At 35.4% G+C, this 26181-nt stretch overlaps 1 protein-coding gene and 1 long non-coding RNA gene across 2 annotated transcripts in view; both read left to right on the top strand.

The window, feature by feature from the left end:
• Positions 1–26181, top strand: part of dpp6b (dipeptidyl-peptidase 6b) — a gene marked incomplete in the record, with an annotated part of 226674 nt that overhangs the window by 53541 nt on the left and 146952 nt on the right. Inside the window, 1 exon segment of the mRNA NM_001115122.1 lies at positions 6597–6608. Coding sequence (NP_001108594.1) covers positions 6597–6608 — 12 coding nt within the window.
• Positions 18964–21431, top strand: LOC147846231 (uncharacterized). The gene is made up of 2 exons (XR_015478292.1): positions 18964–20251; positions 20362–21431. It is a non-coding gene; the product is annotated as an uncharacterized LOC147846231 (long non-coding RNA).

Genomic DNA, 26181 nt, shown 5'->3' with positions numbered 1-26181 from the left:
TCTGTGTGAAATACAAGAGTCTCTGGGAAAAAAAATAGGATTTTGGCAGGTATGATTTAGCTACATGTATCCATTATAGCCTTGTAAACATCCACAATCGTCACCAGTGACTGCAATGTATCTGTATGCGTCAGCATTCCGTGAGTTTTACATTTGAAATAATGGAGTATATCATGTACAGACATCCCAAGTCTCCCTGAGGCGCAGCCACTGTCCCCTCCCCTACCTGTTTTACTACTCATACCATAACGAAAAAAACAAACAAACATACCAATCAGAAACATCTCACAAGACTCGCATTTGCATGGGTTCAGCTATGTCCTCTTCATTTTCTGTGTCTGACTCAGGCTCAAACTGATACGGCCTCACTGACATTAATTACAGTCTGACAGACAGCATGCAAGAGAGGCATGACATTTCCTGGTGACGTAAAGCCAATGCGCCAATACAACACATGGCTGTGTTAGCTGACTAATCAGAGCCCTTTGAGGGCAGGCATTATGGGAGGAACCAGGAAATGTGATGGTGACTTCCACGTTAGCTCAGTAGCTGTATAAAATGAAGGTAAGATATGTGAACAAATATTGTGATTTTTTTGTAAATGAGTCACAAACAGACCCTGTTTTGCACCTTATAAACACAATCAAATCTTAAAAAACCATTGTGGATCACCCCTTTCAGCTAAATGCACTTCTCTATAAATAACAACACAAAGCATCTGAATAGTTGGGAAAGTAAATGTTAAAGAGTAATTTACCATTTATTGTCACGGTTACTACCTGTAATGGGTATATAAAGTAAATTACTGTAATTTATTCTTTGCACTACACAATTACACACAAATCCTACTTGTTTACAGTAAAATACTGTTCCCTTTTATTACAGCATTACAGCAAAACACAATCTATTTTAGAGTTATTTACTGAATTTGTAATGATTTACAGAAAGGGTTAACATTGAATGACAGTGACATATTTATCATTCAAGATTTTTTTTCTAGAGAGAAAAAAGTGAAAACATTGCTCTATAAAATAGTACTGCTACAACTGATATTATGAAGATAATAGACCACAGAAGGGGTATATATATATGTGTGTGTGTGTGTGTGTGTGTGTGTGTGTGTGTGTGTGTGTGTGTGTGTGTGTGTGTGTGTGTGTGTGTGTGTGTGTGTGTAGTAAAGCATTATTATTGTTTCAGTTGTAATGTCAAGCATTTTGACCAAAGGTGTCAGGAATCTTTCTGTCCTCAGCAGATGGCAGTGTAACCCTCCAAAAGACTATGAATATCCCATGTTAGACAACTGAAATGATTAGAATGTGTAGTCCTGTTTGTTTCCCTTCACTGGCAGACCTTTTTTAATTTTCTTAAAACATAAGTATTTTGGTAGTTTAATAATTGAAAATGTTGACAGTTTAAAAGATAAACAGACCGACAGCTTTGTACATTTATTATACTATAGTGTATGCGAGTACACAGTGGACCGTGTCTTTAAAGCCTGTAAGAGTAGTTACAGTGCTACAGTATATTGTGTGTCTTATCAACAAGGGAGTTTATGTTGGTCTTGTTTGTGATGATGAAGCCATGTAGAATTAATGTGCTGTGCCATACAAGTTGTCATATATTGACTCTGAAGTGATACCTGGGAGTCAGCGGGACTGAAGGGAATCAAAGCCAACACACAGCCTGTGGAATTGATTACTCTATTCTCTCCTGACAGATAAAACACAACCCTCGCTCTGAATTTTGAAGTCAATTTTTGTCCATGTCATTCTGTGCACTTCACTTGTGCATTTCCTTTGTGAAAGATGAGGTGGATTTCTTTTATATAACAGATGCTGTAGAGCAAGGCAAGGCAAGTTTATTTATATAGCACATTTCATACGCAATGATAATTCAACTTAACACATAAATAAGAATAAAAGAAACAATAAAATAAAATATTAAAATAGATAAAAACAGATTGAAACATGTTAAAACAGCTTATAAAAGAATAAAAAAATAAAAGAAAAACATAGTATTTTGAATTGTGGGACATACCACAGTGCTCATTCAGTAAAGGCACATCTAAACAGTTGTGTTTTCAGTCTTGATTTGAATGTGTCTAATGTTGTAGCACATCTGATCATTTCTGGAAGCTGATTCCAGCAGCAGGCTTAAGGCCACTCTTGGAATTTCTAATTTGCTTGATCCTAATGATCTGAGTGATCTTTTTATATTCAGTGAGCATGTCTGTAATATATTGAAGTCCTAGGCCATTTAGGGAATTATAGACAAGTAATGATACGTTATCTATTTTGAATGTAACTGAGAGCCAGTGTAAAGACCTGAGGACAGGTGGGATGTGCTTTGATTTTTTAGTTCCGTTCAGAATCCTGGCTGCATTGTTCTGGATGAGCTGCAACTGTCTGATTGTCTTTTTGGGAAGGCCAGTGAGGAGTCTATTACAGTAATCCACTCTGCTGGTGATAAAAGCATGAACAAGTTTCTCAAAGTCCTCACTCGAAACAAAGCATCTAATTTATGCAATGTTTTTGGATGATAGTATGCTGATTTACTTACTGCTTTGACATAACTATTGAAATTCAGATCTGACTCCAGAATAACACCAAGATTCTTAACCCTTTTTTATTTGTTGTTTGACCCTTAGAGCCAAGGTACGCATTCACCTTGAGAACCTCATATCTGTTCCCAAATGCAATAACTTCAGTTTCCTTTTTTGTTTAACTGAAGAATGTTTTTGCACATCCAACTGTTTATTTCATCAATGCATTGGCATAAGGTGTCAATATGGTAGTCATTTGGCAGTGAGGCTATGTATAGCTGTGGTAGAAGAGTTGTTTTTTTCTCATTATTTGGCTTAGTGGGAGCATATAAAGGTTGAACAAGAGAGGTGCCAAAATAAACGTTGTGGGAATCCATATATCATGGGTGTCCACCCTGACCTATGGTCACCTATACTGACATAGTAACCTCTCTCTTCAAGGTAAGATTTAAACCATTTGAGGGCTGTCCCAGACAGCCCAACCCAGTTTTCCTGCCTACAGAAGAATGCTGAGATCGACAGTTTCAAATGCAGAACTGAGATCACGCAATACCAGCACTGTTAGTTTGCCTTAATCTGAACAACTAAAATAAGATATTCATTGTGTTTTCTTGCTTTCTTAAAAAATAGCATTCATTTATTAGCACTCATTCACTGATTTATTAAAATTACTTGCAGTAAAAGGAATCTTAAGTCATTTCATGTTGACGTCACATACAATATTAGACCTCCCACAAAATCCGGAATAGAATACATGTTGAAAAGACAGTTTGCACAGACCAATGTGTGTGTGATGTCAATGTACTCCAAGAGCAATTCAAAAATATATCCAACAGTGAGTAGGAGGGATGCTTATATACAAGGTCAGAAAACTTAACAACTTAAATTATTCAGTTCACCAAACTTAGTACTACACTGAACAATTTAAGTATAGTCTACAAAACCGGCAAGTTAAATAACCTTAAATATGCAAGTTTTGGGAGATTCCATACTCAATTAAAATGAGGCAATGAGTTTACTCAGTTAATTTAGTTCAGTCAGATATTAGAGTTTTTAGTGTATGTATTTATATATATATATAGGTGACGCAGTGGCGCAGTAGGTAGTGCTGTCGCCTCACAGCAAGAAGGTTGCTGGGTTGCTGGTTCGAACCTCGGCTCAGTTGGTGTTTCTGTGTGGAGTTTGCATGTTCTCCCTACATTTGCGTGGGTTTCCTCTGGGTGCTGCGGTTTCCCCCAGTCCAAAGACATGCGGTACAGGTGAAAGATGGGTTGCGGCTGGAAGGACATCCGCTGCGTAAAAACGTGCTGAATAAGTTGGCGGTTCATTCCGAACACACACACACTCATACACACACATGCATATATATATATATATATATATATATATATATATATATATATATATATATATATATATATATATATGTATACCTTACACTTAAAAGGTTAATAGAATTTTACAGTCAAGAATACATTTGTGAAAATGACCTATATTTTTCCAAAGGATTAATTATGATTTTGTGCTCACTACACTTGAAATCTTAAGTTTATGCAGTTTCATGGTACCAAATTAAATTAACTCATATTTTTAAGTGACAGGACCAAAACTACTTTAAGTTATCTATAGTCAACTTGAATTAATTGTTTAAGTAAAGACAACATTAGGGTTTACATTGTAGAAGCAAAGTTCCTAGCTGTGTTTTTTTCTGAGTTATCACCCCTATGCCCTGTTCCTATCCAAAACTTCACCAGTTATTCTGAATGATTTTGAAAGGTTAAAGTTGTCTTACTCACATTTTATTATTTGCATTTTAACAGTCTTAATGTTGACGTGTGTGCTAATTTACAGGTGTAAATCTGTTACATTTCTGAAGCATGGGAAAATTTAACGTGTGTTAATGGTTTTAATTTATATTTAACTAGTAGGCCTGTCATTATTGTGCTTTATCTCGTGTTTATTGTATTGTTTTGTGTTGTTATTCTAAGTGGTTTTATGTTTCATTTTTCAGTGGTAGAAAAAAAGCATGGAATATTCATATTATATCATATTCATATATATCATTTTTGAAAAAGAAATAAAATTGTTTGTAAGAACAATTGTTTCCAGTTGTAAGAGCAGCAAATAATAACTTGACTTCTAGTTGATAGTTTGGAAAAGTGGCAGAAGGTTTTTCTGTTGAATCATCAGTTGAACTGCATCCCATTTATCACAAATACTGCAGAAGACCTAATGGAACAAACTCACAACTTGCAGAGATCAGTCTGGTGAAGGAAAAATCAGGGTTTGGGGTTACATTCAGTATGGGGGCTCCAGAATTGGCAAGCCCAGTCACATTATTGAGCATGTCTGGGGTAAAATGGAGGAGGAGGCTCTGAAGATGAATCCAAAGAATCATGATAAACTTTGGGAGTCCTGCAAGAACGCTTCCTTTGCCATACCAGATGACTTTATTAATAAGTTATTTGAGTCATTGCAGAGATGGATGCAGTCATCCAAGCTCATGGGAGTCATACACTAACTCTTTTTCCACTGCACCATGACTTTATATTGTATACTGGACATTATTTCTGTTAAGTGACAAAACTTTTGTCTAAGCAAAGTCAGACCTTACTGTCCTTATTAAATAATTAAAAATCAAGATATGATCATATTTTATTTTGTTAAAATTAGTGTAATCTAGAGGACTTTGCCTTTCAAATAAGCCACTCCTGATACCAAATGATCAACTAGCAGTCAATTTATTATTTGTTTTTCCTATAGTTTGGATAGCTGACAAGACTTTTGTCAGTTAGTGTATGTTGAATAGTCTTAAACTGAATAAATATTATTGTTACCTTACACAATGAACATGCCTTTTCCACAATTATGCCATAATACAATTTCATCTACATTTAAGTTCTTTATTGGAGTGGAATATGACATTTTTCACTTTTAGCACACATCGCTCTAGTGCTTGTAAATAAACCCTTGCATTCTAACTGCAGTGAATTTGTGGCATCTGCATTAGCAGAACCCATCTGAAGTCAAGGGGTTAGCTTGAGCTTATCAGGGTGTTTAGATGTGTGGTTTTGTAATGCTGATACATGCTGTGTAAATGGATCCTAATGGATTGGTAAGTGGTTTGGTGCTGATGCCGGTGAAACAGTTTAAAGCAGTTTTCTGCTAGATGTGTGTTTGTGAGTGTTGATTTGGGGCTGTCAGAGGTTGGACACCGCTGACTCCATGAACGCGATACTGTTCTCATGTGTCGCTGTTCCTCTCAGCAGGGGTTTCATGAGTCAACTCAAGTACTTGAGAAAGGTCAGTTAGTTTTACATTTGCTGGAATATACCATATTAGCTTACACAAACAGATGAAGGCCTACGCATTTACTGTATATCACTCTTGCCATGAACAGAATTTCGGAGCTTCTGTTTTTCATATGGTGGTTTTAATAAAAGTTCAGATCTCATGATTTATTCTGCAAATCCTTAAAGTCTTTGTTTGAGGAATTAATTAAAAGTGAAGCAGCTCTCAAATCTTATTTGTGGTATTTTTTAAGAATAAATAAGCTGTATTTCACATTTTGTGTGGAGCAAATTTTAGCAACATACGCTCATTCTGAAAACGTAGCCCTATATGCATTTCTGGAGACCGCGGATTATGTAGCCAGAAGTACGCATGGCTGCATGTCATCTTTAAAACGAACGCTACAAGGCGGTATGACGGTGTTCCTTTTTGTACTTACCAGCTGACTGCTTACCTCCAAATGAACGGCTTTCCCGCTGTTACCAGTTTGTCCAGTAGATTGCCATGTACGTTGGTGGACTTGAGATGCAAAGAGGCGTTGACCACGATGATGGGGTTCGAGTCTGGCTACAAAAAAAACAGAAGACAAAAAATAAAATAAACAACTAACATGGTGAAAATGTGATAAAAATCTGAAAAAAAAAGATAAAAATCAGGCGAGGGCTTTTTTTTCTGGATTGCTTTTTAAAACTGTCAGTTGGGTTTAGGAAAGTGGGTGGGAGGGTCAATCAGTGCTTTTGAAAACACTACTGGTTGGCTTTAGGGAAGGAGGTCAGTCAGTTAGTTGGTCGACAGCGGCCTCTGGTAGATTTACGCAAGAAGAGCAGGCGTGAATGGCAATAGTGAAAGAAATTTGAGATGTCAAAAAGCGTACACAGCAGCCTGTGGTGGATTTGTATTAAATAAATTGTTATTTAAAAAAATGTAGCTCCTGGGACGTATTTGGCTCTCTCCAGAATCTTCATTTTGAGCCTAGGTTGAATTTTACAGTTTGTCTTATAAAATGTAACCTTAAAAAGATTATATTGTTACAGTCTGAAAGATTGTTTCATGGCTGTTAAGAGGTGGTCACAATAAACTTTTAGTTCCACTGACTTCCATATGCTAATGTAATTAATTATTTATTAATTTTTTTGTGAAATGACAACCTTGATGAATTTTAGATTTCAAGATGTGAACTCAGACCTGCAAATTCACACACAATCGTGTAAAGAATTGACCAATAGATGATCAGTACAATATGCTGTGACCTGTTTTTAAAAAAAAAAATAATAAAAACTTCTGTGTTCAGTGCTTCACCTACCATTCTCTCTCTCTCTCTCTCTCTCTCTCTCTCTCTCTCTCTCACACACACACACACACACACACACACACCCTAAGTGGCATCATTTTCATCAACATTTTTAAATACCCATCAAACAAGAATAAAGACACCCCCCCCCATCCACCCCCTCATCTAAACATCTAAAAAAGATGTTTTAAAAAGATGCCACAGAGTGAGACATATTACCACTATTGCAGCGGGACTCAAAACTGCATCCATCAGCATATGCTGCAGAAATTGAATCTCAAAATATGTTAGGGCGAGTTTTTGTGTTGCAACCTTTTTATTTTTCTACAAAATGTTTGCACTGATTACTATTACTAAATAGCAAAAAATAAAAAACAAGAGAAACAAAAAATATATACAATTTTGTTGAAATGTTGTAGTTTGTTTCAATATTTAGCATGAATTTAATTGTATTATCTTTCCATTTTTTAAAGATGTCCTGTTACTAAAATATTATTTTAATAAATATATCTGTTTAATAAATATATTTTGTTTAAATGCACCGATAAATATTATCCATATTTACTGACAAATGAAAAAAATAAATTCATTTTCAATATGGGGTGTATTCAAGTATGCTGAGCAGTGAGCACTGTACCTGCTGTGAGCTGATATAACTGACACAGCTGTAGGCAATATTACACAGCTGATTAAGCCTAAACATGTAGATTTTAGATGGATTCAATCACCTCCTTTTATGATGCTCAGTTGTTTAATTCAATTTATGTTTACTTGTATATCGCTTTTTTTGCACTAATTACAATTCAAAATCATTACAGTCAAAATCAGTAAGGTAAAGCAGTTTTATAGGGTGAAAATTATAAATGAACATGTAATAATAGTAGATAACGTGTATTTGTGTATTGTTTATTTTTCTCTTTAAGTCCTCGTAGAGTTGGCATCCTCTCTTCACAGGTCTTATATCTGAGTGGAACTCCACAATCTAGAGGTCTCAAGAACAAATGAAAAGAATTAGTGCAGCTGCTGTTCATAATTTATTTGCACATGAGATATAAATGTAATGTAAAAGAATGCAATTGAAGGATTGGATTTAACTCTGAATAGCTCGAAAGGTATAGTTCAAATGTTATAAAAGTATGTGCTTTTTGAAATGCAGTTGGATCACGGAGAGTTGGAACAAATCTTTTAATCACAGTTCCTTTGCAAATCCTGTCTTGTGGATATGATCTCGCGTTACATCTGAGACATGTTACAGTTTTTCTCGATTGCTAAAACAAATTTCTGAACTTTGCTCCATTTTCTTACACCATTAAACACAAAACCTCAATGAAGTATTGTGGGTCTCACCACTGTAGGACTTATTGTGATTAAGTTTTTTATTGATTTTGATTTTACACTGTAGGACTTATTTATAAGTTGTTTGTCATATTTTCTTCACATCTACATCAGCAATTCATCCAAAACTACTATTGTTTGTACAGTATATTCATTCTTCCAAGATTTTTTCAGTTCGTCTTTAATTGGAAGAGTCTCAGTTTGCCTCCTTAGTGAACACCAGTACACCATATTTAGGTGCTTAATATTTCTAAACATCCTCTGCGTTTCCACCTGCAGCACTGAGACTGAGAATGAATATTGTATGTGCTTCACATCCAATCCTTAAGGACTGATATTTTATTCCATCTCATTTCTTAAGCAAATATGCTGATGCCAAATTGTCAACTATACTGCCATTATAAATTACTGATCCTAGGATTGTGCAGTATACTATTTTCAATGATTGTTGACTTTTGTTGCCATTTGTCTGTTGTTTTCTTTATGTGTTGCATAATTTCCATCCAAACTCCCAGCACTGACCACTTTCTTAATCAATTTTCTGTTCTGATCTCAAGTTTAGACAAATGACTGAGAAGGAACCAATCAGAGACTGCATTTTTAGATGTCATAATGTAGACTTCTTACAAAGTATTTTACAGTAATTTCAAAATACAAAAATACAAGACAGGGCTATGCGGTGGCGCAGTAGGTAGTGCTGTCGCCTCACAGCAAAAAGGTTGCTGGTTCAAGCCTTGGCTGGGTCAGTTGGCCTTTCTGTGTGAATTTTGCATGCGTGGGTTTCCTCTGGGTGCTCCAGTTCTCCCATAAGTCCAAAGACATGCAGTACCGGTGAATTGGGTAAGCTAAAATTGGCCATCGTGTATGTGTGTGAATGAGAGTGTATGGGTGTTCCCCAGTAATTGGTTGCAGCTGAAAGGACATGCGTAAAACATATGCTGGATAAGTTGCCGGTCCATTTCGCTGTGGCCACCCCGATTAATAAAGGGACTAAGCCGAAAAGAAAAAGAATGAATGAAAACACTAAAGTATTTTGATACAAAATATTAACCCATTTTTATAAACCCAATAATACAAATACTAAATACTATTTTGTATTTGAAATACGTATTTGAAATACATTTGCTGTATCATAAATACTGCCCAAATGACATGTTGTCTTGACATCATCTATTTAACTATTTAACTAATCAAGTTTGATAGCATAAATTACTCTTGCCATGAACAGAATGTCGGAGCTTCTGTTTTTCATATGGTGGTTTTACTAAAAGTTCAGATCTTATGATTTATTCTGCAAATCCCTAAAATCATTGTATGAGGAAAAAATTAAAGGTGAAGCTGCTCTCAAATCTTATTTGTGGTATTTTTAAAGAACCTGTTGGCTGGCAGATAAATAAGCTGCATTTCACATTTTGTGTGGAGCAAATTTTAGCAACATAGGCTCATTCTGAAAACGTAGCCCTATTTGCAGAATATATATATATATATATATATATATATATATATATATATATATATATATATATATATATATATATATATATATATATATATATATATATATATTCAGATTGTCCACCTCACAATTACTACATTCACAGTTATGAACTGCAGTAACATACTTGTGGAATAGTGAAATGTCTGGCAAGGCCAACATGAACGACAGGATGTCCACAAGAATATTTTTTTTCATGTATGGTATTTTGTAGTTTTTTTGTGTATTTGTGGTAACATACACTAAGGAATGTTACATATACAATACATTCATAAGACAAGCAAGATTGCACTATGCATATAATACATTTGTACACAAATAAATGTACTGTATAAACACAGTATACTGTATAATGTTCATTTATTAAATTTTTCTATGTACAATTCACTTTCCCCAACAAATATCAGACTTGGTTAATTTCTATGGTTGACTGTCATTGTGAAAAGACAACTAATCATTTTGAGCACTATGGCTCACACGATGGCAAATGTATTTTATGTTTTGGTGGCCTTGGCCAAATAATTGACCCGATAATCAGGTTTTGAACAATGAATGAAATGATTTGAGTGAGTAATTGCATTTTGCAGATATGCAATAAAATTCAGAAGTTCCAGCAAACAGTTTTGTGATTTGCACTCATTATTGAGAGAATGTTACTGTAAGTCTGTTTTGAAAAGTTTGCCAAAGCAATTGAGAAAAACTGTATTAAATAGAAGCGTAACACATTTAAATTCAAATGAGGCATTTTACAATTTTAACTAAATTTTATATACTGTATGTTATGTTCATCTTGCTTTTTCTTCTTTTTCTACTAAAATTGTATTAAATATTATTTGCCTATAATATTAATTTAGGTACTTTTTTTTGGACTGTCATTGAATTGTTTAATTGGCTCTAGTTTTGGCTTTGCAGCTGACTAATCTAACATATATGCCAGCCTGATCTCACGAGGTAATGTAAGTATTTTACGTTTTGTTAGTTTAGTGGCTAATTCGTACAACTAAAGTCGTAAAATGTACGATTTTGAAAAAGGAGGCGTGGCACCCAAGCCCACCCCTAACCCCAACCGTCATTGGGTGGTGAGCGAATCTTACTAAATTGTACGAATTAGATTGTACGAATTCATACGAATTAGCCACTAAATCAAAAAGTTACGAATTGTCGTGAGCTTGCGTTGTTTATGCGCACAATTCATTTATAGCATCTTGTAGAAAATTCAGATTTAAAAGAGAGATCTGTGAGGAGTGATCTTGTTTATGCTGGGCACTATATATAAGTAATTACGCATCATACATTGTGTTAAAGCATGGTTTGTTGGTCTGTCCGTTCTCACTACATGCCTAAAGGAACTGAGCTGGGAAACGTGGCAGGTTTCTAAAACTAAGGTCCAGCTGTGAAAGCCCCCTTAAATTTTAATCTAACACAATAGAATAATGGTGAACAAATAAAGACAAACACAGCATTCAGCTATTCAAAGTAAAACACAGACAACAGACAGAGACAATTCACACACAGACATCAGGGAGGCCTTTAATGTGAGTAGCTGGCAGGGTTAGTGCTGAGTCTTAGTGTGTGGTTAAGATCCGGATCAGGTGCACTTAAGCCAGACGTCACCATTAAACGATCTTCAGCCTGTGACCTGGGCCGCGTTTCTCCCACACGCATCCTCAAACTGCTGTGCTTTAGCAACATCTCAACATGAAGACGCGCAAGCTCTCCAGAATACAAAGATTATGGATCGTAAGTTTTCCTTTGAACACGCATTACTTGTTTGAGTAGTGTTGCTAAAAATGATCTCTGTAAATGTATTTGACTGTTTTTGTTTTGTTTTGTTTTTTCATTTAGTTGTAAAGTACTTTGCTTTTATTTAATGTGTTTCCCAATGACGGGTCTCAGGGGAAGCGAGATTGCTGTGCATTGATTGCAGCGACTTAATGTGATGATCGTTTCATGTGTTTGACATGATTGCTGCTTCTCATGTTACATTTTAACTCAGATTAATAGTTTATATGTAGGTCAAGTTAACCAACTGCTGCTTATTTTCCTTTCCTTTTGCTTTTCCTTTTGTGTATCACATGTGCTACCTGTTTCTGCAGAAATGTTACAATATTTTGTAAATATACAATATATGACAGAGTTGTAATAATACTAATATTATTACAAATGAAAATTTCAATGTCAAACGAATAGCATTTTGCAAATTCTAGGTGTCTGAGATATTAGAAAACTGTTTCACTCTAAAAGGTTTCTTTTTATTAAGTAGCGATTTTAAAATGTCTCCATCAATTCTTTGCATTGGACTCTCAGGGAATCTATAAAAACCGAGTAGAACAGTAATAGCAGGCAAACTTACAATAGCATATTAACTACTGGCATAGAACTGTACTGTAGCTCACTTGTGTTCCTACACAAATCATTTAGTTGTAATTTCATACTCTTTCACTATATTTCAAATCAATCATGTAGTTTTAATCAGCAATATTTGTTGCTATTTAATAATGGCTAATGAAAAGCTGTGTGCTTGAAACGTTACACGCCTTGTATCAGCCTTTGTAATTTAATAAATTGGCATTTTTGGAGCTTTTCTGTTGCCGCATTTTTGAATATACAGTTGAACTCAGAATTATTAGCCCCCTAAATTATTAGCCTCCCTGTTTGTTTGTTTTTTCTCCAATTTATGTTTAACGGAGAGAAGATTATTTTAACACATTTCTACATAACAGTTTTAATAACTCATTTCTAATAATGGAATTATTTTATTTTTGCCATGATGACAGTAAATAATATTTTCCTAGATGTTTTTTAAAACACTTCTGTACTGCTTAAAGTGAAATTTAAAGGCTTAACTAGGTTAATTAGGTTAACTAGACAGGTTAGGGAAATTAGGCAAGTTATTGTATAATGATGGTTTGTTCTGTAGACTATCAAAAGAATATATAGCTTAAAGGGGCTAATAATTTTGACCTAAAAACTGCTTTTATTATAGCTGAAATAAAATAAATAAGACTTTCTCCAGAAGAAACAAAAGTATTATCAGACATAGTGTGAAAATTTCCTTGCTTTGTTAAATATCATTTGGGAAATATATAAAAAAAAGAAAAAAAATCAAAGGGGGCTAATAATTCTGACTTGACATTTTGCTATTTCATAATTAACTGCAGTTTTGATATGAACAGTGCATGATTAATCACGTAAACTAACACCTAAGATAAATATTACTTTAAAAATAATGAATGAGTTAGTTGGGCATGCATTAATCAAGAAACTAAGCTTAAATGCAACCTTATATTATAACATTATATATAATTAGATATATGATTTTTTTTTCTAAAATTGAGGACATGAATATTCCTGTACGGTTGTAGTAATCAATCTTTTTGACCTGAGCTGCAATATTCACCACCAATGTAAATCACAAACAAGAAATAAATAAAGCAGTCTGTCATTATTTTTGGTCATACTTTATTTTGATAGTCGGTTTGTTGAATTTAGGTTACATTGGTTCTACAGTTAAAATCTGAATTATTAAACCCCCTTTGATTTTTTTTTTCTTTGTTAAATATTTCCCAAATTATGTTTTACAGAGCAAGGGCATTTTCACAGTATGTCTGATAATATTTTTTTCTTCTGGAGAAAGTCTTATTTGTTTTATTTTGGCTAGTTTTTATTTTTTAAAACTATTTTAAGGTCAAAATTATTAGCCCCTTTAAGCTATTTTTTGTATCGATAGTCTACAGAACAAACCATCGTTATACAAAAACTCTCCTGACTAGTTAACCTAACTAACCTAATTAAGCCTTTAAATATCACTTTAAGCTGTGCAGAAGTGTCTTGAAAAATATCTAGTGCAATATTATTTACTGTCATCATGACAAAGATAAAATAAATCAGTTATTAGAAATGAGTTATTAAAACTATTATGTTTAGAAATGTCTTTAATAAATCTTCTCTTCGTTAAACAGAAATTGGGGAAAAAATAAACAGGGGGCGAATAATTCTGATATCAACTGTACATGCCAAGTAATTCTCATTAGATTACAAGTAGACTGTTAGGTTGGGGTTAGGGTTGGGCTTAAGATTGGGGTTAGTGTAATTTGACATGTACTTGCAAAGCTTCTTATAGTCAGTTAAATGTCTGTTAAAGGAGCAGCATCAACAGATATTAAGAAGACAGTCTACCAATACACAAATGGACCATCAAAATAATCAATTTTCTGGAAAGGGTTATGTATGAACAGGACCTTTTTGAAAATACCGTTAAATTCTTTCCGACAATTTTCAGGAAAGAGAAGTTGGAACATTACTTGTAATGCTGCTCTGTGTGAACGCAGAAAGAAAATTGCCGGAAAGAGTGAAATCATGCTTAGAATGTGCTGAGGTGATACGCCTACTCCAGCAAGTCAGAACATTCAGATGTATTCACATTTGTGCTGTTTATGAAATTAAAAGTCTTTGAATAATTTTCCAGACACATTTGAGTTGCTAGTTGTTAGTTAAATAATATTTCTATGTTCATTATTAATGCAAAATGTGTAAAAAAAAATCATAGATAACATGCTTATGATAAGCTGCTGTTTGTTTACATTCAAGCCCTGCTTCAATTGCTTGACGTGTGTGCATGTGAATGAGCCGATAAGCGCCTGCACACACACATATACATCTCGACATGTGAAAGTGTTCCTCCATGTTTTCATCAATTCTTTATCCTTTATTCTTTATTGTTCACAATATTTATCCATTCACAGAACTTGTGATGTAGTTAAATGTGTAAACATTTGGCTACGGTTCACGCTTTTGCTTTTGGGTGTCTCTAAGACAAAGCAGCTGCATTCTAAAATAAATATGTTTAAAATACAAGCGCAGTCATTTAGAGGTCATTTCTGGTTAAAAATGTCAACATTTACCGGTATTTTGGAATGGATGTGTGAATGGTCTTTTCCAGAAAAATTCGGGAATGTCCTTTTCTGTGTGAACAACGCTTTTTTAATTTATCGATAAAGTCGTTCCTGAATTGTTTTTGGATATTTACCGGTATCACTATGTGAAAGTGGCTAATGTCTACCCCTACCCCAACCCTAAATCTCTTACAGTAAAGTAAAACAGACCTGAATTAGGAGTTTTCTCAATTAGTATAGCTTAATTGTATTTTACCCCTCCCCAACCCTAAACACAACCATCATAGTAATGTAAAAACTAATCTAGATCTGGAGTCTTCTCTATTGGTATAGCTGATTAACTATGTGAATGAATGATAACAGCCTTCTGAGCCTACTAGTAGGTGCAGAAGGCCCCTACCGGCCCATATCTGTCACTGACAACCACTGATAACACCCATTCAATTGAGCGATAACATTCAAAGTGGGTGCAGATTTCAGGGAAGCAGATCTGAAAAAAAGGCTCCTGTAGCAACCAGTTGTAATAATCTTAGATTTGATTGGTTGATGTTCCTTATTGTTTGTGTGTGTGTGTGTGTGTGTTTTTTTTTTTTCATTTTAAAATTAGCAACAGGATGACTGTAGATATACTCTGCTCAAACCTTTTTTGTTGTTATATATTGTAAAAAGCACTATGCCTAAACATATAATGATCTTGCTGTAATACTAGTCAAAATTAACACATGGCAATGTCATGGTGTTGCACTGTAACATAACACTTATCAACACAATGAATTACATGCAGCGTATTGTAAGTATCAGCGAGTCAACAATTTTAATGCATCAGAGGATCCATTTAGCTTTTAGCCACTCAAAATAATGGGCTACAGAAACACACTTACTGCAATATGCTGAGAGGCCTGTGCTTTCCCTTAATGCACAAACTACTTAACAGTAAAACATGACATGCATTGTCAGTCATTTCACCTCTGAAATTGTTTGCTATTTCCGTAAATGCGTGTAGGTCAATATGTAATAACCTTTATGTTCTTACCTTATGGTAACAACTTTATTCATTCGGAGCAGCAGTTTTGTCTGGCTTCTGTTTGGCGTTTATTTGTTGTGGTTACATTTCGTTAGTTCAAATTAATTGCATGCCTGTTACTTTCATATAGAGAGTGCACAACTTTTGACTGTGCTGGAGAATTATTCTATATTTTTGTATTGGTAAAGCTTTTAACCAATAGAATCCAGACATTAGTACCCAAGCTGTTACTTACAATTTGTATGTATTTGGCATTTATTGATTTTGACAGGCTATTAACAGTAGAATCTATAAAATTTGCCTTCAAAGTATTAATAAGTACCCGTACTATTAATAAGCACACATGCTTCCCAAAGTCTTTGGGCCATATCATTCTTAATATTTATATTTAATTATATTTTGTTTATATTTGTCCACCTGTTGGGTTTGGAGAAGTATACATTACCAAATAAGGGATGTTTGACAACACTTCAGTATAATTGTTAATTTATTAGTTTGCTGGAGATTAGAACTGAGTTTAGAAATAGTTTAAAAAAATTATATTACAAAACAAAATATGAAATAGTTGTCTTGAGTAAAGTATGTCCACCACCATTTCCCTAATCCACTGTTGAAAGGACAACTAAGGTCAAATGAAAGTGTTACAATCACCAGCAGCGATCTAATCTTTGCAGATAAAACACAGCTAGTAAAACACAGATTGCCAAAGAACTACAAATCCATAGTTACATGGACTACAGATCTAGTCATGCACCACACACTCACACCTGTTCTGGTTGTCCGCTGATTGCTAACACACACAGCTGAAGCTGTTCAGAAGTGATTGCATGGACTTTAAGGCAGCACAGATTCACACAGTAGTGGCTGAGTCTTCTGTAATGTGAAGTGGACGCTGACAAAGGAGTGCAGATCCAAACACAGGTTTATTAAACAGAATGGTCAGACAGGCAACAGTCAACACAGGGGCAAACGGGTATATGCAGATAACCCAGAGTCGTAAACAAGTAACAGGCAAGTGGTCAGAAGGCAGGCAGCAGACAAGAATAAACATTTTTCCTTACATTTTATAATTATTTTTAATAATTATTATTATTAAAACAAACAAAACAGAGTGAGAGTTAAAACCGACAAGAAAAAATGCATCATAATATTGACAATTCAGTATAACAAGACTCAACACTGCAGTGTTTGTGTATGTATAAATAGTCCTGGTAATCAGTTCATGATCAACTCCCAGCCATGAGTGTGTGTAATCTATTGAATGATGAACAGGTGTGTGTGAGCGGTGCATGACTGGAACTTGTAGTGCTTATAATGGTGGATTTGAAGTCCGTTAGCAATCTAGCTCATTGATAATCATAACAGAAAGAGTTCTGTAGATGGTTTTAACTGTTTTCTCACTAGTGAAGCATTTAGTTTTTCCACTTACAAGGTCTGGCATGTAAATAGAAACTCCTAAAGGGAATGTGAGATAAGACTCTAATTGGTTTAATGTGCGTTATGCTCAAAACCCACCCATAACTCATTAAACGACTAAGCACAGCCCTCTAAAATTATACGCCAAGGCAGCGTTTTTCTTTTCTGTCCTTAAAATAGCAAATGTGGATTCAAACACGCCCTTAGTGTTTTTGTGCCATCCACTTTAGACATTGCGCTTAGATTGTTAAAATAGAGCGTCTTCTCATGCACTTACTATTGTGCTAAATGGCCAGTGAGAGTTATTGGATTCAACTCTGACAAACGCTGATTCAACATTTTCAAATCAACCACCACCACAAAAAAAAAAGCTGACAAACATTCTATAATGGTTAATGTTTAATGTGTAGTTGTGCACAGCCATCTATATTTATATATCATATATATAATTCATGCTTGACTAATATGCAATTCATGTGATGTTGCCAAGCATTCAGCAGGCACATACAAGCACCACCAAAGGCGTAACCATCCAGCATCCCCAGTGGCCGTAGGATTACAGATTTGAGCATTTTAGTTTTGTAAGATTTAGTTCAGGTTGGTACCTAAACTAGACTTTTATTATGACAGTATGTTGGGAAATCATTTCTGATCCGAAGGACATACAGCCAATTTTATTTCCAATGAATGAAGTTCCATAGAAGAAGTGATATATTGTAGTTTCTTTGTATCCATTGGCATTTTAAATGGTAAACTACCTTGATGGGTCTTTTAAATTTCACCCACTGTTATTGGTAAATGTTTTGTGTTGTCTTTTTTTGGTATACAGTATGTAGACAAATGTGCTGTTTGAGGTCAAGACAATTTTTTTGGTAAGGAAAATAATGTTTATCTCAACTCGACCAACTGCTCCACACTGTGTTGGGTATTTTAAAGGAACTTGCTAGGGTTTGCCACAGCAATTGTTGACATTGAACCTACACAGCAACTGGGAGGAAAGCCTCTGCACTCAGAGATTGTAGAATCTCATAACCAAGTTAGCTGTTGTGCAGCCTACAGCTGTACAGATATCTGTTAGTGCAACAAAGAAATGCTGGACAACAGAATTGAGGATCCACATGCAATTTTATTAGGAATCATCAGGCAGGCAATAGTCAACAGGTGCAAACAGGATCATAGAGGTTATTCAGAAGTGTAGTCAAATAACCAACAAATGGTCAGTATAGACGGCAGGCAGGAAAAATACAAGACAAGTAATAAGAAAAACTAAACAAGGTGATGATCAGGAAACACAACAACACTTGGCAACGCTTTGTAAAGTTACAGGAATTAAACACAAAACAAGACTCAGCTCTATGAATGGGGTGTATTTATAGTCAATGTAATCATTGGTAATGAACTACAGCTGTGGGTGCGCATTTATGTCCAGGTTGTTGTCAGCTGTCGCAGGAAGTGCTGAGTGCAAGGACCTCTGGGAGTTGTAGTTCTGTAGGAATACTGGAATAAATCTCCAGCATTGATAACACAACTGGTGATCGTGACAGTTAGCGAGGTAACGCTCAAGAAGTGCCAAGACACCCTGATGAATGAGCTCTCACCCTCAAAAAGCATTGCTCACCTTGCGACTGGTGCGCTGTGGTTATGGCATCAAATATCCAGTTGGACAGCCTCTGTTCGGACTACACACTTCCAAAATACAGACAAAGAGCTGTTTGGAACTCCTATTGTTCTGTGTGCAATTCTATATAAATGCACAAAGAGGAATCAGGACACAGATGTGCTAGGGCTGGGTCTGTCTCCTCCAAAAGGCAGTGCTTACAGGTTCATCACCCAATCTCAATCTGAATGACTACTTTTCAGGACATAGATGCCCTGTGGAGAGAGAGAGAGAGCTCCAGCATGAATGACAGTGTCAACTTTGTTGGTCAATTAAATCTTTTGTATACTATTTAGAACCTACATACTGACATCCAAGGATTCTAGACAAAAAAGTGTCTAGAAGTGATAAGATCTCAAGGGAATTGTCATAGAGAAACAAGTGTTGCAACTAGCAAGAATTAATCTTATTATTATTTTATTAAATATTTTATTTATTTATTTTTACTTGCTACAAATATTGTATATCATTATGAAAATATACTTTTCAAAGTCTAAATGCATTTAGGATATAATGAAATTATGATAGATTTCTTCTGCTCGTGCACAAAACTTCTTGCACGCCCCCTCAAAGTGCAGATCTTCTTGTGCGCTCTCAAATAAACGCTGTTGAAATGCGTTTATGTAACATGTATGTCTACAACATTTATTTGATTTGCAGTTAGATTTGGAATATTAGATATTGCTATTAGATTTGGAATATTTATGAATGTCTCCAAAAGACCTACAGAGCAGCATTAATGTGTCCTGAAGTAAAGTTAAACGGTTATAAACTCCAGCTAGATAAAGTCTTTGTATGCAGAGCCTCAGACCTTTATCTATAAATAAAGTATAATTATAGAAACTTTTCATCTTAACTGAAAGGTTGCTGGCCTCACACATCATGCACCTTTCAGTCAGCATTTGACCTTAAAGAGTTAAACAAATAATGCACAACACCACTATAATCACAAAATTTTGCAATGTTATAATTCACTTACCTTTTAATACTAGTTGGTGCGATTATAACCTGCTATTAAAAAACAACCACAACAATGACTGAAGGTTTTGAATGAGAAGCTGTAATGTAGCCATATCAGGATGAATTTTGGTGTGGGTCCCCACCATGGCAGAATGAATGTAGCAGAAACCATGCCGTGACACCACATAAAAAATAAATAAATAATTAGTAGCAAAAGTTTTTATAATAAGACTTTATTTCATATGAAAAAAAAAATAAATCACACAGCATTTAAAATTAGTTAAAACAAGTTCACAAAAATGAAAGTCACATTTCATTATTGGACAGGAGGTATGTGCTTAATCAGTGTTCTCAACTACGTTCCTGGAGGACCACCAACTCTGCATGCTATGGATGTCTCCTTTGTCTGTCACTCTCATTACAGGTATTTCAGTCTCTGCTCCTCTATGGAGCAGTAAGTCTGAGGCCTGTTACCACAAAAAGGGGGTGCAAATAAGCAGACTATAAGCAACTGGATAGATTTGACTATTTAAACTGCTTATCAGGTCAGTGGACAGCCAGCACCCATTTCTGCCCATTCCACTATGGCTGTAGTGTCCTCCAAGGCCTCTCTTTCAGCCATGTTTTGGCCTACGAGGATCTGATTTTCAGACCTCACAGCCCTGCTGGCACATCTCCCATGACTTCATCAACAAACCTGCTTATGGAACGTTATGTTTCCTTTAGAAATTGTATATAAATCTTCTTACCCCTATATAATTGTGAATACATACAAACTCTTGCATCTATTTATGAAAAGATACAATTTAGGCTCATTCTTGGTGTGTTATTCTGGCTACGTTTCTGTGAAATCACAGAAATGTACTTACACATATTTCAATGCGGTTTCTAGGTTAAATGAACACCAGAAGGCAAAAAAATGCCAACAATGATCATCCTTTTCCTCACAAACTGTGGTGAGAGGAGCGTATCCCTTTTTGTGCCGTTTTGTGCACAATGCAATATAAAAAAAAAACAGCAAAATGAAAAACTATACATCAAGCAAGATTTGTAAACAAACAAGTGTCATATATTTGTCTCTAAATGGACATTTTTTCTGATGTAGTCAGTACATGCAGTAATGTCATACGTGTGATGCAGAGCACTTGGGAATACATATGGTCAAATACAATGTGACAAAAAGCCATGTAAAGACTGTAAAAAGGTATGGATGTTTCAGTAAGTTGGGTTTTTTGTCATGTTTGCTTTTGTTAATGGTTAGTTAGGTTTAGGTTATGGTTTGGTGTGGATAATACAGTACATATAAAAAGCAACACACTTTTGTAGATGCAACATTAGAAGCGTGAAGCAAAATATTAATGTATTTCAGATTTTTCAGACACAAGCATACAATAACAAAGCCTTCTTGTGAAAGTTTTGTACAAACATATTTCATGTTCTACAAGAGCTTAGCCTGAATTCCAAATTAAGGGCGAGTTAAAGAGCTCACTCATGTCTATAGGACAGCTATAAGATCTTATAAAAATGTTCAGTATACCAAAAACTAATTAAAACTTTTTATGGGCTATATCTCATACTCATCATTGCTTTACAATGGAGGGTGGGTTAAAAAAAAAAAAAAAAAACTTGTTCTTCCAATGGTTCATCATTGAATGCTTGCCCGAATTGATATATATAGTCAAATCAATATAATATGTAAAGTATGTAATTTACTAAGTGTTACTATGGTATCTCTATAGATGGATAATACCATAGTATCAACAGAGCCAGCACTCAGTAAATTATTTATTTTGGACCTTACATGCATGTAAACCAATTGTAGGAGATCTTGAATAAAAACATGGAAACTTTAAAATCAGGCAGGCTTTGATTGAATTCTTAAAGCAGTCTTATAGCCCATTTCCACTGAGTGGTACGGTTTGGTACGCTATTATGCCCATTTCCACTTTCAAAAAGGCACCAAAAAAAATGAACCATACCATACTCTTTTGGGTACCTAGCATGACAAAAGAGTCCCGAAAGGAGGAGCTAGGCGCGCAGCTGAACGCTATTAGTTTACTGAGAAACGTCACCAGCGCTTACAAGCAGGAGAATGAAAACAAAGCACCATTATTTAATACACAACCGAGACATTACATTATAACAATATACATATATTAACGAGCCATAGTCGACCTGAGCTTAAACAAACCTTGTCATCGTCTTGATGAACAGCCACGAAGAGAAAAAGCCTTTCTAGCGATCCCTCACCACGTGTCTATATATAAAACAAACTACTTGAGCTGAATATAATTTGTTCGTAATTGATGTGCTTCTGACATTTGATCCTTTCAGAAATGGACAAACATGAGATTGATGCTCAAAAAAAAAAAAAAAAAAAAAAAAAAAAGCCGGAAAAAACAAAGGAGCAAATTATTCTTTCAGCATCCAAAAAGATGAACAAACTGGCGTTTTTTACTATTCTCATGACCTTTTGGACTATTATTGTAACGGGGAGACTGACACGGAGGGATCCATTTTGCAGTATTTATTAGACAGTTCAAACGAAACATCCAACATGCACTAAAGTCCGAACACAACAGCAATCAATAAAGATCGTGTGACTGGCGGCTGACAGACAGAGTGATTTACCAGGCATAGATCAGTGGCAGGCGGCATGGTTCAGAGTCCTTATGACAAGCGTGGGTCGAGGGCAGGCAGCGTGGTCCAGAGTCCGTGTAACAAGCGAGGGTCGAGGGCAGGCAGAAGGCAACTCAGAGTCAGAAACAGTACAGGGTAATGCACAGAGGATCAGGCAGGGAATAACATTCAGAAATGTTTGCCATGGCTGAACAAGACTTCGTACTGGACTGTGGTTTGAGTGTGGCTTATATAGGTGGCGTGGGTCGTTAACGGAATTCAATTCAGGTGTGTGCACAATCGTCTAGATGGATGATGTAATGCTAGAAGTCCGGGGATGGCGGCCTCTGCTGGCCAGCAAGGGGAATGACTGGGACCGAGTCGGTGACAATGGGCTCTATGCACGTCGGCGCGTGACGCATTTCCGGTAAAATTTAAGACCCCGAGCCTACTTCCGCCGATCGTACAGTACAGTGCTACAACAGGAGCGCTGCTGATAAAAACGAGTAATGTTTTGGACAGTTGTCTTAATGTTTTATGCCATTATAGCCCACTTATATATGTTTATGTCAGCTACATAAATATGACATCTAAACGTTTAAAAGTGTCATTTCAAAGACGTGAGAACAGTACTTGTAGATACCACAGCTGTGTTCAGCAATGCACAGCGTCAAAAATTGAACTCTTACCTTAGTTTCCACACGTTTCCAAAAGACAAAGTCGTGCAGAAGAGGTGGGTTGTTGATATTAAACGTGAGAATTTTACAGAAACAGAAAAAAACAAGAGTGTAGCTGACCATTTCAGTCTAGCAAACTGATCGAGGCTCGAGTGCCAACCGGATGCAGACATTTAAAGAAAGGAGCTTTTATGGCAAATAATAGTTTATTTTCATTGCCTTTGAAGTAAAAAAAAACTGAACATTAATATACATAAACATTTCTTAAGCTACTTTCTAAGTGCAATTTTTAATTCAGAATAAAGACCTTTATTTTATTCACTGTACATATAAAATATAATTCACTGCATAGAATTTGAAATAAAAATTGTCAAAAAAATGTAACATTTTGAAAAAAATATTTTATTCAGATGAACAGAAACAATGACATTGAATCAGTTGTTTTCTTGAATTAGGTGCTTCTTCTGTAACTTGTGCATAGAGAGGTATTTAGGCTTATACGTATATTAAATAAATAAATAAAATCACCCCTCTGTTTCATGGAACTTTACACATAATTGATCCATTCCAAACAATTGTTCATGTGATAACACACATTACACATTTCAGAGTAATGGGCTGTCTGGAAAAGCAAAGCAACCAAATGTTTGCATATCCCACTCTCAGCCACACAAGAGCAGGAGCTATAAACTAGCAGGCGATGGCATGGATCTTCTGACGGATGTCCGCTCCAGGATGAAGTAACACATAAAATTTTCTAGCTCTGAATCTCATAATGTTACCTAGAAAACAGAAACAAGAATATTAATAGGTTTTTAAAGAGAGTCATTAAAGGCAGTTCACTCAAATCTGAAAATTCTATTTCCTCATCCTTCACTTGTTCCAAACCTGTTTGAGTTTCTTTCTGATGTTTAACACAAAAAAAAAAATACTTTGAAGAAAGCTGGAAACTTGCAACCACTGATATTCATAGTAGTTCTTTTTCCTACTATGGAAGTCAATGGTTACAGGTTTTCAGCTTTCTTCAAAATATCTTCTTTTGAAAGGCATCTGCAGCAATATCATCAGATTAAACCACACAGTAAATCATTAATTTAAATTATTTAAAAGTAGCTCCCTTTAGTCACACTTTAAAATAAGGTTTCATTAGTTAATGTATTTGCTCACTATTAAAATAACTATTTAATATTTAATAGTTAGCATTGTTAAACTAATTTACTAATGAATAAAAATCCAAAGTCATGCTTGTTAACATTAGCTATTACATTGTGAGTTAACAAGCACAATGAATAAGCATTTGTTCATTAATGTAAAAAACTAATAAATATTGCAATAGACAAATTGTTGATGTGAAATTAACTAATGACACCTTATTGTTTTGGGTCACCCTCCAATTTAATTACAATGTTATCGACTAAATAGAAAGCATGCTATCTACACTGCTACACTGTATCTGGCAATAAATATCAGCAATGACATAGTGCTATTTGTCTGTTGTGGATGGAACGGCATTGTATTATTTTATTCCTAATATATCTTGCTCAATAATCATGCTTACAAGCTAAGACAGCATCTGTGTTTCTGTAATTATCCGAACTGAACAGTGGTGGTCACTTTAGAACAGTAAAAGTATGAATGGGACAGAACTTCACATGTATGCTGTCCTACTCTCAGCTGGTGAGGAGACTCCGATTTCTTCATAGATCTATCGGTAGTAATAAGCTCTCACTGAGATCTTATTCCTGCCCTGTTTTTACCTGACACTATGAGACAGAATTACGTACACATATGATTATTTTTACTTACGTGATAAAGCTGCCGATGGACGGATCGTAAGAGTATTAACGCTAAAGTTAGCCTTCAGGCTAGCTGAACTTACCTTCATAATTGCACAGGTAGGAAGATGCATAAAACTTGAAACCTTTCTCAAGCTTTGCTCTGCGGTGTTGTAGAGCACATCCGGACAATCATTTGCACATCGTTGACCATAGTTTACTCGCAAACAGCGAGTAAATATTGACGACTCTGCCATAATAATCACCCAGACCGGAAGCTGGACCGCGGCCTTAGACAAAACGCGGAAGTAATGCGTGCATATAGCCCATTATGAACTTGGAATGATGGATTTACTGTCTAACAAGAGGTTACATGTGCTGGTGAAGATTAAAGATACAAATGAGAGGTTAGCTCTGACTGTGTCTTATGTTTCATGTTGTTTTTCTACCCAAATAAGGACTAAATGTATGCTGTGTGAAGTTTTTCTGTAGTTGGTAACATATCGGAGACTTTAAGGGACTGTATATGTTCATATATGTAGCATTTATTTATTTATTTATTTTATATAATTGCAGACATTACAGTAGGCTAGTTTGTCCTGTCATTGATCTGCAGTTATAATCAAATTATGTTTATAGAAATGTTAGTAATGAACATTTACACAAGTATTTATGTGTATAAAGCATCTGTTTTGTGAGAAGAGCTTCTCATATGATATGTGAATGACCCGTACAGCTTTACTTGGTTACCATTGGTACCCTTGGGGCAGTGAAAACACAAGCCTGATAAAGGTGACCCGTAACCGTACCGTACTTTACTCAGTGAAAACGTGCCATTATAGGAATGCTAATATAACAGTCTTCTATAGCAAGATGCCTGCACCACAGCACTGATGGCTGTCCCAACCATAAAAATACCTGGATTCTCTCCAGCTGGCTGACACCAATCTTGACCTTCCCCTTATTTCCTCAAAGAGCCCTGATGATGGGCCACCTGCTGTTCCAATCCACTGCAAATTAACCAATCATTATGTTATGGCCCCACAGCTTGTATTTAAGTCTGAAACAGCAGGCAGGTTCAGTCATTACATCTCACAGACTTGCTCTCCTGTGTTTAGCTCACTGCATGTACAGAAAATTCTATTGTACATTGTGGCTAAACAGTTTTAATTAGGCTGTTTAAAATGTGTTATACATTTTAATA

The sequence above is a fragment of the Danio rerio genome, chromosome 2 (assembly GCF_052040795.2).
Source record: "Danio rerio strain M-AB ecotype USA chromosome 2, GRCz13ab, whole genome shotgun sequence".
In the NCBI taxonomy this organism is placed as follows: domain Eukaryota; kingdom Metazoa; phylum Chordata; class Actinopteri; order Cypriniformes; family Danionidae; genus Danio; species Danio rerio.
The sequence above is the reverse complement of the archived record's forward strand: the minus strand, read 5'-3'. Positions and strand labels throughout refer to the sequence as shown.